Source organism: Protobothrops mucrosquamatus, unplaced genomic scaffold (genome assembly GCF_001527695.2).
Source record: "Protobothrops mucrosquamatus isolate PMUCROS unplaced genomic scaffold, P.Mucros_1.0 scaffold454, whole genome shotgun sequence".
In the NCBI taxonomy this organism is placed as follows: Eukaryota; Metazoa; Chordata; class Lepidosauria; order Squamata; family Viperidae; genus Protobothrops; species Protobothrops mucrosquamatus.
In genome coordinates, this window is record NW_015386777.1 from 494,146 (window position 1) to 506,167 (window position 12,022).

The window sequence follows — 12,022 nt, forward strand, 5'->3', positions numbered from 1 at the left end:
TCAAACCAATCCTCGAAAGTTCTGGCTCAAAATGCAGCATTCACAATAACAGTTTGAACTGGGGAGGGTGGGGGGGGTGATGCAATTTTGCTCAGGCATAAAATAGTTTTAAGTCTCCAGATGTAAATTTTGCCCATTTAAACGTTTTGCTTTATTTGCAGATCAAAATGACCAAGCGTGTTCCTTTGTTCTAGCTTTTTTTCTTTTGCTAAATTCAAACACAACCAACAAGATGAAAGCTTTTCCGAGACGGGACAGTTGAAAGTGAGGAGCGCAGATCAGGAGCGATCTTCCTTCTTCCTTTTCCTCCTCCTCCCTTTCTTTTCTTTCTTTTCTCCTCCTCCTCCCTTCCTCCTTTCGCTGCAGGAAAAATTTCCCCCCTCAGAAGTTCATTCGGGACTCCCAACTGAGCCCCTCCCCCCCCGGGAGGAAGGAGGGGGCGGCCCCGGGGAACCCCCGCCCTCCCCCGCTCGTGGGGCGGAAGTAGCTCCTTCCTCCCGCAAGGGCACCGCCGCTCATTTTCCGGCACCCTCTCGCTCCCCAGCCTTGCTGCAGCCTCCGGATGCGGAAGTGGGGCGACTCCCAGCAGCCAGCGCGCCTTCCAGTATGCAGAGGAACTACGACTCCCAGCGGCCCCCGCGAGGCAGGCGTTCACGGCAGCTGGGGCCCCGGGTTTTGGACGCCCGGAGGGACGCTGAAGTAGCCGGACGGGGAGGCCGATGTACGGGGCCGCTCTCCTCCGGGCCTGGTTTCACCAAACAGGGCGCCAGGCGCCCTCGGGGGTGACGTGGGTGATTAGCTGGGCCAATCGAAGAGGGAGCCGCCGGCGAGGCGATCCCGCCAATCAGAGGCGGCGGGCCGGGCGCTGCCGGTGATTGGCGGCCGCGGGCGGCGGCGCAGTGACGTCGCGGTGGGCGGAAGCGCGGGGGAGGCGTCCGCGGGAGGGGAGGGGAGGGGAGGGGGAGGCGGCGGGGAGGCCGCCCGGCGCCGCCGATGCCCCGTCAGCCGCGGCCGATGGAGGCGATGGAGGCGCCGCTCAACCTGGTGAGCGCCGCGGGGCCTTCCCCGCGAGGAGACCCGGCAGGCCTGGTGCCTCCCCGCGGGCTGCGTGGCAGGACCGGGCCCGGCCGGAGCTCCAAACCTCCTCAGCCCGAAGGGGCGGCCGGAGAGGCGGCGGGGATCTCAGCGTCCTCGTCCCGGGAGGACCGGGTTCGGCCTGGCGGCCGGCCGGCCAGAAGGAGAAGGGAGGCGGGGGAGGTCTCGGCCCCCGGTGGCCGCGGCTCTTCCTCGGAGGGGGGGGGCTCCCCAGTGCCCGGCCTGACTCGAAAGACGCCCCCCCCGAGCGACGGAGGCAGCCCCCCCTCCCCGAGGCGCCCGCGGGCGGCCCCTTGGCGGGTCGGCTCTTCCAGCCCGGCGGGCGAGGCTCCTGGGGGTGCCGGTGGGAGGGGGGAGGGAAGAGCCCCGGCCCTTTTCTTGCTCCACCGGCGGAGTCTCGGCGGAGGAGGAATCGGGAGACGAACCGGAAAAACCTCCCCCTCCCCCTCCCCCTCTTCCTCGGTGGTCCAAATCCTGCTCCCCCCCCCGAGAGAGGCTGGATCCGTGGCGCCCCCCGCCATCCGCCCCTCCCCACCCGTGGCCGATGGCAGGGCGGAGGGCCGCCTCCCTCCCTCTCCCGGTCCGTGTCTGGGGAAAACGGAGGCTTCCTGGACCGAGATGGCCCCTCTTGCCCACCTGGAGTGTGGCCGTCTGGGCGCCAGGACGGCCCTTGGAGACGAGACATCTGAGGCAAAATGCAGCTGGTCAGACTCCCATCAGGTCATAATACAGGTGGTCCTTGCTTAGCGACCATTTGAAGTTCCGGTTCTGGACCCCAGAAGGTACTTATGGCCGGTTCTGGAGCTCTGATGGCAGCACATGCACACACTTGTGATCGCATGCCTGCATTTCAGGCGGTTGGCAAGTGGTTTTGCTTTTATGGCCTGTTGCTCAGAGTTCCTCGGTCGCCCGATGCCTTTTTCTGGACACCGGCTTTTTTGGTGCCCGTAGGAATGCAGTGACTTGCTTAACAACTGTGGTATTTGCTTAATGACCACTGCAACAAAGATGGTAAAATCAGGTTGGTCGTGCCTCGGCTTAACAACCTCATAACTTACGATGGAAATTCCAATATCTGTTACAGTTGTACATTGAGGACCCACCTGTAACATCTATCTTAACCTCTTTTGGTGAAAAATCTCGGGGTTATTGTGTTCTTCCCTCAGGAACTCAGACAATTGGCTGTTTATAAACAAAGACTTACATTATGTTTAAATTAACAATCAAAATATTTTGGAGCAATGTTCTTGCATGAAGAGATAACATGGGGTGTGAATGGCTTCAGTTTAGACGCCCAGGCCAACTTAGATGTTCCTGTTTCACAAGGGTTCTGTGTGTCTGTTTTACTCTCCCTCTCCTGCCTTGTGATCCACTTTGCAAGTTCCCTTAGCTTTCTGCCCAGACAGTGGGCATCCAGGCAGGTAAACCTTTCTGGCGTGCTTTGGTAGAAAGCAAGTCATGTACATGTCATCCCACAGGGTCAGCTAATCTGCAGATCTCTCTCGTTCGAGGCACTCAAGCAGCCACAAGCTCTCCTGGTGTCTTAAAGGTTTGGGGTGTGTTTTTTTTTTAGGCCCATCAGCAGAGCAGAAAAGCTGACCGTTGGCTGGCCGTGGGGAAGTATGAGGAAGCCGTTTCGTGTCACCGAAAGGCAGCAGGTGAGCCTTCGTGGGTGTTTGCTTGAATCCCCCTGGCCTCCCTACTAGAAGCTAAGTCAGCGCAGAGTGGTAAGCAGGCGAGATTGTCACGGGGTCAGGGGCAAGGATCACAGTGGACAGTCTGGCTTTGGGTGAAGTGGTGAAGGCACCGGGCTAGGTGTTATAGTGCCGCCTTTGGCTTGAATGGTAGCTGGGTGACTTTGGCCAGTCTCTCTCTCTCTCTCTCCCTCTCCCCCTCCCCCTCTCTCTCTCCCTCCCTCCCTCCCCCTTCTCTCTCTCCCCCCCCTCTCTCTCAACGTATGGGTTGGGTTGGTTGTTTTGAGGAAAATAAGACGAGGGAACAGTTTTAGCTGTGTTTGCCGCCTTGAATTATTTATCAAAATAATAAAGGTAGGATATAAATGAAATAAAAAGAAAAAGCGTGTCATCGGAAACAGAATCACAATTGTTACAGTGAATCAACAGCTAAGGTCTTCTCACAATGTTGCTTGTAAAGGGATTGCAGAAAGCAGTTTGACTGCCAAGTTGTACTTCAAGTATAGCTTTAAGATCCAAGTTTGAAAATGAAGGTGATTTTCCATTCACTTATCAAAAGTTGCCACGGGGGGAGGATGGGGGCTCCTTTTGTCCTCCCTTGTCTGGGCCAGAGGGCTGCAGAAGCCCTGCCTGATCGAGGTCACCCATCCTCCAGATCGCTTCAGATGGGGAAGGGCCGCTGCGCAAGCGGGCCCCTCTAAACCGTGTCACCATTTTGTGTCTTATGCAGCGTATCTTCTGGAAGCTATGAAGTTGACTCAGTCAGATCAGGTGAGGTTTCCCTCCTCAGCGGCTGCTCTAGTGATGAACCATCCTCGGTGTGACTCGGATACCAGCCAGGAACCTTGGCTGCACCTGACGCTTGGGTGGGCGGGGCGGGGGAGGGAAACCCAAGACATAGTAAGAGGGAAATGAGAAAGAAACAGCACAACCAAGGGGAAGAAAGGGAGCCCCGTCCAGTCTGAGCAGCAAAAAACAGACGGTCCTCAACTTATGATCACATTTGGCATCAGAGTTTTCAGTGCTAAATGATGCAGCCATTAAGCAAGTTGTGTCAGTTTTCAAACCTTTTTCCTGCCGTTGTTAAATGAATTGCCATGCTTGTTGAGCAAGTTTCCCCCATTGACTTTGCTTGCTGGAATTCAGCTGAGAAGGTCACCTGTAGTGATTGGGTTACTCCAGGACCCTGTAACAATTATAAATACACACTGGTTGGCAAGTGCCAGAGTATTGGTTGTGACTGCAGTGGCCGTAACTGCAAGGACGGGTCATAAGTCAGTTTTTCAGCATCACTGTAACCTTGAACAGTTGCTAAACGAATGGTTGAAAGTCAACGGCTTCCTGTGCTAATTTTGGTGAACTTGGCACTTAGGTAATAACAGATATTGGAGGGATTATGGCTTGTATGCCTTGCATATTAATTGCTGCATCAATAGCCAGTTTGGTCCAATGGTTAAGGCACCAGGCTGGAAAGCCAGAGATTGTGAGTTCAAATCCTGCCTTAGCCATGAAAGCTGGCTGGGTGACCTTGGGCCCACCTCGCAGGGCTGCTGTTATGGGGAAAGCAGGAGGAGGAGGAGGAAGGCGTGCTGGGGATGTTCGCCGCCTTGAGTTGCATGTAAAAAATAATAAAGTTGGCATATAAATAAACAGCTAAATACAATAGAGATTTACCCACGATAGAGTTTACCCACTGCTGAGTTGGGTCAGTTAATTTTCTGCCTGAGCACAAATATTCCTCACTGTTTGCTGTCTTGCGCAGGAACTGGGCAGCCATCAGTTTATACAGGGGGAAAGAAAGTAAAATCATTTATCAGCCACCTCAAAGGGTGCGGCTCTTCATTCCCATTCCTGTGGAACTCCTCGCCATCTGGGTCGATGCCAGCTTCTCCAGGGAAGAAGACCAGCCTTTCCCAGCTGCAGTCTGGAGGGAAAGGCTGGGCTGGGGTGGCCAACTGTATGTGTTGTCGTTGCTTGCTTTACATAAAGATGAACTTCTTCAGATGCCAAAACTTATTCCGCGAGAAGCTGATAAAGGCGACTTACTCTTTTGTTTCTCGGCAGGCCCAATTATCCCTGGAACTGCAAAGGGAGAGTCACCTGAAACAGATCCCCCTCATCCAAGAGCAATGGAAAAGAGCGAAAAGGGACGAAAGATTAAAAATCCGCCCTCTTATGGACAAAGAGAGCACGGCCCATGTGCAGAGCTCCTCTAAGGCCTCAGCTGGGGAACCTGATGACCAACACGGAACGCCTGCCAGCCTCAAGTACAGGCCCTCCTTGGAGAAGGAAATGAAGGGGTTCCGAGGGGTCTTGGACAGGGATCCAGACACATTGCTCTTTCTGCTTCAGAAGAGGAAGGAGCCGCCTCTGGAAGTGTGTATGAACAACAGACCTCCAAAGGATGACAAGATGAAAATGGAGGAGCAGGCCACCAAAATTGCAGTCCTAGAACAGCACGTGGAGATGCTGTTTGCTGAAAATGAGAGACTGAGACGGGAGAACCAGCAGTTAAAAGCTGAGAGAGCCAGGCTGCTAAAGTCTCCCCTGGAAAAGGAGCTGGATGCAGATGCTGACTTTGTGGAAAAGTCAGAGCTGTGGGGTCTCCAGCAGCTTTCGGAAACTGCCACTGCCGCCGCCGCCACCCCCTGGCAGAAATTGGCTGTCAGTGCTGGGAAGGCCAAGGACATTCCCATCCCCAGCCTTCCACCCTTGGACATTCCCTCCCCGGAGTTCCCTCTGGTGGAGCTCTCGGAGGATCTCCTGAAGGGGCTCATGAACAGCTAAAGGAGGAAGACCACTGGTGGGGAGGTGGGCTCCCCCTGCGCTTTGGGGAAGGGGCACTGCTGAGACAGCCGTAACTGACTTGCTCAGTGAAAAAAATGCTTTGTGTCACGAATTGGTGAAGCAAAGGCGGAACCATTTACCATCGTTGGTAAAAGCTGAGCCCTCTTTGTTCTTTCTTCAAGCCAAAGGACTGAAGGAGAGAGACTTGAGCCCAAAGTCCTGCAGGGCTCTCTCTCTCTCTCTCTCTCTCTCTCTCTCTCTCATATGCATTGGATTGCTTTCTTTTAATTATGCACAGAAAGTAGTCAACAATTCTTGTTTCTTTCCCTTTGTAGGATGGATCTGTGTGCCACACTTTGCACTTCTAGGGTAATATGTAATTTCAGTCAATCAGAAGTAAAGCTAAATTTCCAGATATTTTTAAGGACCCAAATTTAATTCTGCTGAAATAGTTTGATTTGTTTACATAATCAGGGTGCTTCATAATATGTTTTCTGTATATGAAACAAACATGGTTCTAAACAAATAGATAAGAATAATTGTTGTTGCATGATAGGAGGGCATAGTTGACGAAGAATAAAACGTTCCAGGTCTATCTTGAATCATGTATTTGTTCTTTTTAACATGCAAGTATTGTGTTTCAGAATTCCAGTACTGAATATGACAGTAGCCTGCCTTCTGCAGTAGGATGTTTGAAGATTTTAGCAGACATCATTTTGATCATTATTCCAAGATGACAAGGATTGAACCAGGCACCTGTTAAATGTTCTCCAGACAATGATTTTATTCTGAATATCAGGACATTGAAGCATCTGTGAAATCTCCTTTCTCAGTATTATTTGTCTATTGATCTGCATTTTCTCCTTTAGTTTTTCCCCACAGCATCAGCCCTAATAGATCCAGCAATAGAGAGAAATGATTGCACCCAAATCATCCAGTAAACTGTTATGATCTCCCAGTTCTAGTTCCAATACCAAATTATTTTCTGAGTAAAAACATGTAGCCCAGCAGAGAAAGTGTACTTTTTAAAGAAATGCTTAATTGCAGTGGGACAACAAAAAGCTTGAGGTCTGGTGAAGAGTTTCATTTTGAACCATTTGGAGCATTCTGGAAGCTTCTTACAGCTTAGATTATGCTCCGGATGCTCAAAACAGTCAGTTCCATATTCAAAACAGTAAGCTTTGCATTCAGTGGCCCATTTTGTGAAATTTCATTCTCTCTCTTTCTCTGCTCCACTAATTTCCTCTCCAAATTCTTTTTCTTGATCCTCTCTGTCCATAGTGTACGTACAATTTCTAACATGGCTTCGGCCTCTAAACATTCAGCTCGTTGTTGCAGTTGTTAACTCAAATAAAATGTAGCTCATGAAGCCTATTTAAGGAAAGCGATTAGACCTATGTGTTGATTTGAGAACCATGTTCTGATTCTATAACTCTACCCTCCTATGGAGTTTTTGGATAATGGAGATTTGTGAAGGACAGTTGTGGGATGGGGGGGGCACCGAGAATGATGGGGCGAACCGTGCAAGAATTGAAATGTCTGGCTGAAGAAACCTGGGAATATGGGTTTCCCAGAGAAAGGGTAGAAAAGATAGGCCAAAAGATTGTCCACGAGGACCCCCAGTGGAAAGGAAACTGCCCCAAACGACCATTCTCAGGAGGGGGGTGCCTGGGCACCAGACCCCCCCATATGCTGTGGGGGTCGGTCAAGTGCAGCTTGGAAGAGAAACAATGGCCGGAGGAGCCGGCCAGAGGAAGGGAGGGGGGATTCCAGGAGGACACTTGTTTTATGATGAAGATAAAACAGTTATGGGGTCGATCAAGAGCTGCTTCGGTCAGAGCACGAGGCCAGACACTGGTCAGGTCGTGAGTTCGAGTCCCACCATGGCCACCAAGCCAGCCGTGCCCGCCTCTCAGCACCAGAAAGGGGCCGGCAACCAATTGTCTTAACTTGTCCAGGCAGAAGCCAGGAGGCAACACTGATGGGCAGACAAGGAGGAAAGGGGGACATTGCGTGCACACGCACACGCACAGGAGGGGGGAAGGGGGGAGCAGAAGGGAAGAAACTGGTGTTCCAGGAATGGCTGGAGCTGAGCATAAAATTCCAGCGAACAGCTCCCCCCCCCCCGCCTGGGACGACTGAGGAGTGAAGCTTTCGAAGGGCAGAGCAGCAGCAAATAGAACAGAGCTGGAAGGGACCTTGGAGGTCTTCTAGTCCAGCCCCCCTCCCCCCCCCGGCTCAAAGCAGGAGAACCTCTATCATCTCAGACAAGTGACTGTCCAGTCTCTTCTTAAAAACCTCCAGTGATGGAGCACCCACGATTTCTGAGGGCAAAAGCTGTTCCATTGGTTAACTGTCCTCAGTATGGCCAGAAAGGTCGTAAAATGGGGCAAAACTCACTCCACAATTGTCTCGCTTAGAAACAGAAATTTCGAGTGAATTGTGGACATAAGTCAAGGACTACCTGTAAAACAGTAGGGCAGTTCTCACGCCAGGGAAGGTTAAACTGCCTTGCCCTCATGGTCATTACAAAGCCAGCCGGCCTTTTCATATGCTAGTTATCATTGGTTTTGGTGGCTCCTGTTACCTGCCTCCTGCTGCATCATAATCTTTTTTTCCTCTTTCTTATTTGGTGATAAAATGCATTATTTTCTCCAAATTTGTATTGTTAATGAATTAACTGCCACTATGTTTGTCTTCAGCTGGTTATCTTTCTGAAGACTGGATATTTTTATGGATGATAATGACAAAACAAAATGGCATCTAAAGAACTAAAAAGCGGGATTCAGCCAGGAATTCTTCCGAGATTGAAGATGTCTACCACATTCACTGAAAATTCTATATTTAGGAACCAGGCATTGCAAAATGATGGATGAAGAAAAAAAGAAACAAAAGGATCTTCAAAGAAATTGTAAGTTTTTCCAGAATGGATGAATGGTAAGCAAAGGGATACACATTGTGACTAAATATTTTAATTGCATAGTTCTGTGTAAAAACTGATGCATGATAACGATTGACGCACAAGGGTATCTTAGATGCAAAATATTCAATGAAGATGTGCATCCAGAAACAAGAAGTACAAATTGCTATAGCAGAGATGAGGGTGCTTTAAAGGCGTTGGAAGGGAAAGATGCAAGGCAAATCCATTCCACATAGACATGAGAAATCTGCATTTAACTCAGAGGTGTTATTTTCCTCCAGAACATAAAAGTTGTTAAAATATTCTCTCCATCATCTAGAGTCTAGACCAGGGTAGGCAACCTTGGCTCTTTTATGACTCATGGACTTCAACTCCCAGAATTCCTTAGCCAGGAATTCTGGGAGTTGAAGTCCATGAGTCATAAAAGAGGACACTGCTGTTGAAGGTCGTCGTCAGCTATATTTGGTGGCTGCTATACCCGGCTTGGGCCACGGGAGGGCAGCACTGTTTTCCCTCCCTTAGCGAGAGCGGCATTGAGGCCGTCGAAAAGGCCTACCGTGGCCTCGATGGTAATGCTGTGGGACGGGTATTGCGGCCGCCAAGAGAAATAAGCCTTTTGAATGCGAGTTTAAGTTTACGGCCTACCTCGTTGATCGGACGTGGAGTCCGCCGTGCCCAGAAGGTCTCCGCAAAAGGAAGTTGGAGGATGACTAAGAAGGACGGACCGGAAGACGGCCATGATGGGAAGGTCGTTTTTCAAAGGCCCGGGCGGACGCCGAATTTAAACGGACAGGAAGTCCGCCATGCCGAGGTCTTCTGTGAAAGGAAGTTGGGGGAACGCTTAATGACGAAGGACCGGAAGTCGGCCATGATGGAAAGGTCCTTTTGCCACAGGACCTGGGGGACGGCCGATATCGAGGGACAGGAAGTCCGCCATGCCGAGAAGGCCTCTCGGAGATTACTTTTGAAGAACCAGCCGGCGGACATGCGCAGGAGGGCCAGGGAAGCGGCCCGTCCCTTTCGGAGGAGCATAGAGGGGCGACGCTTTGGCTGACGCTCTGCGCTTTGGGGCTTAGCTTCTCGGTGTCCCGATCCTGGGCAAAAGGCCTACGACCGCCTCAATGTTAATGCTATGGGACGGGAAACCCTGCCCCCCTGTGGTCAAAAACGGGTATTGCCGCCGCCGAAAGAAAGACATACTTTTTAATGGCATTTTAAGGTTATTCTTCTCTATTTTTATTCTTAACGCCTTATTATTAATATTAACGTGGCGACAGGAGGCCCGGTCGGTGCGACACGGGCGCAGAAGAAATCCTGGTTCGAGTCCTAAACCGAGTTAAGGCCTATCGTGGCTTATTAACATTAATAAGGTTTTAATAATAAAGAATAATCATCTTAAAACGCCATTAAAGAGGTTTATTTATTTGTGTGGCTGCTGTATCTGATTTGACCTCTTTTCCGTCCCTTAGCGTGGCTGGCTCGGGAATTTTGGGAGTTGAAGTCCACGAGTCACAAAAGAGCCAAGGTTGCCTACCCCTGCCTTAGCTATAGGAGGGAGGCCTCTAAAAAGGCCTATGATGGACTCCAAAGCTAAAGCTATGGGACGGAAAAAGGGGTATTGCGGCCACCAAAAGAAATCAACCTTTTTAATGGCATTTTAAGATTATGGTAAGTGTCGCCACTCTATTCTCCTCCGAAAGGGACGGGCCACTTCAATGGGCCTTCTGCGCATGTCCGCCATCTGATTTTTCATGTGTAATCTCCGAGACCTTCTCGGCATGGCGGACTTCCTGTCCCTCGATATCGGCCGTCCCCCAGGTCCTGTGGCAAAAGGACCTTTCCATCATGGCCGACTTCCGGTCCTTCGTCATTAAGCGTTCCCCCAACTTCCTTTCACAGAAGACCTTCTCGGTATGGCGGACTTCCTGTCCGTTTCAATTCGCCGTCCGCCCGGGCCTGTGAAAAACGACCTTCCCATCATGGCCGACTTCCGGTCCGTCCTTCTTAGTCATCCTCCAACTTCCTTTTGCGGAGACCTTCTGGGCACGGCGGACTCCACGTCCGATCAACGAGGTAGGCCGTAAACTTAAACTCCCATTCAAAAGGCTTATTTATCTTGGCGGTCGCAATACCCGTCCCACAGCATTACCATCGAGGCCACGGTAGGCCTTTTCGACGGCCTCAATGCCGCGCTCGCTAAGGGAGGGAAAACAGTGCTGCCCTCCCGTGGCCCAAGCCGGGTATAGCAGCCACCAAAAGAAATAAACCTTTAAAATGGCAAAAGGGCCTCCCGTCGCCCTATTAATATTAATAATAATAAAGAAGGGGGAGAAAATAAATAACCTTAAAATCCCATTTAAAAGGTTTATTTATTTCGGCGACCGCACAGTTTTTCGTCCCGTAGCCTTACCACCGACGACGACCTTCCCAGTACGGCCGACTTCCTGTCCATCCGTCGAAGCCTTCCCCAACTTCCTGTCCGTTCGCCGCACGGTTCCCTGCTTTTTCTCGTCCTCTCTTCTGCACTACGCTGACGGAGCGCACGTCTACCGGCAAGGCCGCTACTGCCTCGGGTGAGCCGAGTCATCCCCGCATTGCCTGATTCCAGAAAGATACCGGGTTTCTCTGTTACCTAGTTAGCGGGGGATCCCCACCTTCCCCCTCCCCCGCCTCCACCCTGGCCACTCGTTTGGTCCTCTCCCCTAAGATGACCGCCTGGCCGTTCCTGGCCTTTCGCCTCCTCTGTCCGTAAGGAAGCGACCGAGAACCGGTGGCGGCGGCGCCACCGGAGGTTGCGAGACCTGGTCTCTTTGCGCTCTTTCCCTTTCAGCTATAGGGGCTAAATTGGAACGTAGAGATGAAGTTAGTTTGTTTTAATAATACACTTCGGGGTCGTTTACGCGGGCTCAGCCGCGGCTTCTTTTTAGCTCCTTTTTAGATCCGGGGCCTGCGGGGCACGCTCAAGGCTTTTGGCGTCCGGGTTGGGAAGGGGGTTCCGTCCCGTCCCGTCTCGGGGGTCTCCTCGAAGGCTGCCAAGCAAGGCAGCCGTTTAATGATGTTTTCCCAGCGCCCCAGTCCCGGATGTAGAAGAACCAGTCCTATCGAGCTTCCCTGTGTTACACCTTAATAGGGTGCTCTTAAAAGCGCACCCCACTCACCCCCTTCAAGCAAACCAAGATGTTTTTATTCAAGAATAGTTTTGTTTGGCCTGCTCTGCTATTTCTTTAAGGAGTTCGTACGTATGTCGGTTTGTATTTAGGTTTGATGTTTCTAAACTATATTTCTTAGAGATACCTATGTATTAATATAGGTGGAATATCAACTATCTATTTGAAATAGTGTACATTTTTATTAAGAAACGATAAATGTAAAAAATAAATATAGTTTATTTTGAAAATATATATAACCTATCGATCCCTTATAGGTTTATCATTTAAAGGATGGATAAAACGGATGAGACTTGAGAAGTTACAACTAATGGAATTTATTAAATTGTTCGCCGTCCATCTAACTTTGTAGACCTTCG

At 50.7% G+C, this 12,022-nt stretch overlaps 1 protein-coding gene across 1 annotated transcript; it reads left to right on the forward strand.

The window, feature by feature from the left end:
* The first annotated feature begins 993 nt into the window (after positions 1 to 993).
* Positions 994 to 6,168, forward strand: NRBF2 (nuclear receptor binding factor 2). The gene is made up of 4 exons (XM_015816459.1): positions 994 to 1,044; positions 2,669 to 2,753; positions 3,520 to 3,560; positions 4,854 to 6,168. The coding sequence occupies exons 1-4, from the start codon at positions 994 to 996 to the stop codon at positions 5,574 to 5,576; spliced, it is 900 nt and encodes a 299-aa protein (XP_015671945.1). The 3' UTR covers positions 5,577 to 6,168.
* The last annotated feature ends 5,854 nt before the right edge of the window (positions 6,169 to 12,022 follow it).

Bases quoted from the DNA above. Each gene is read 5' to 3' on its own strand.
- NRBF2 (XM_015816459.1), top strand. From the start codon at position 994: ATGCCCCGTCAGCCGCGGCCGATGGAGGCGATGGAGGCGCCGCTCAAC. The intron at 2,754-3,519 runs GTGAGCCTTCGT...TGTCTTATGCAG, and splicing joins GTGTCACCGAAAGGCAGCAG to CGTATCTTCTGGAAGCTATG. The intron at 3,561-4,853 runs GTGAGGTTTCCC...GTTTCTCGGCAG, and splicing joins AGTTGACTCAGTCAGATCAG to GCCCAATTATCCCTGGAACT.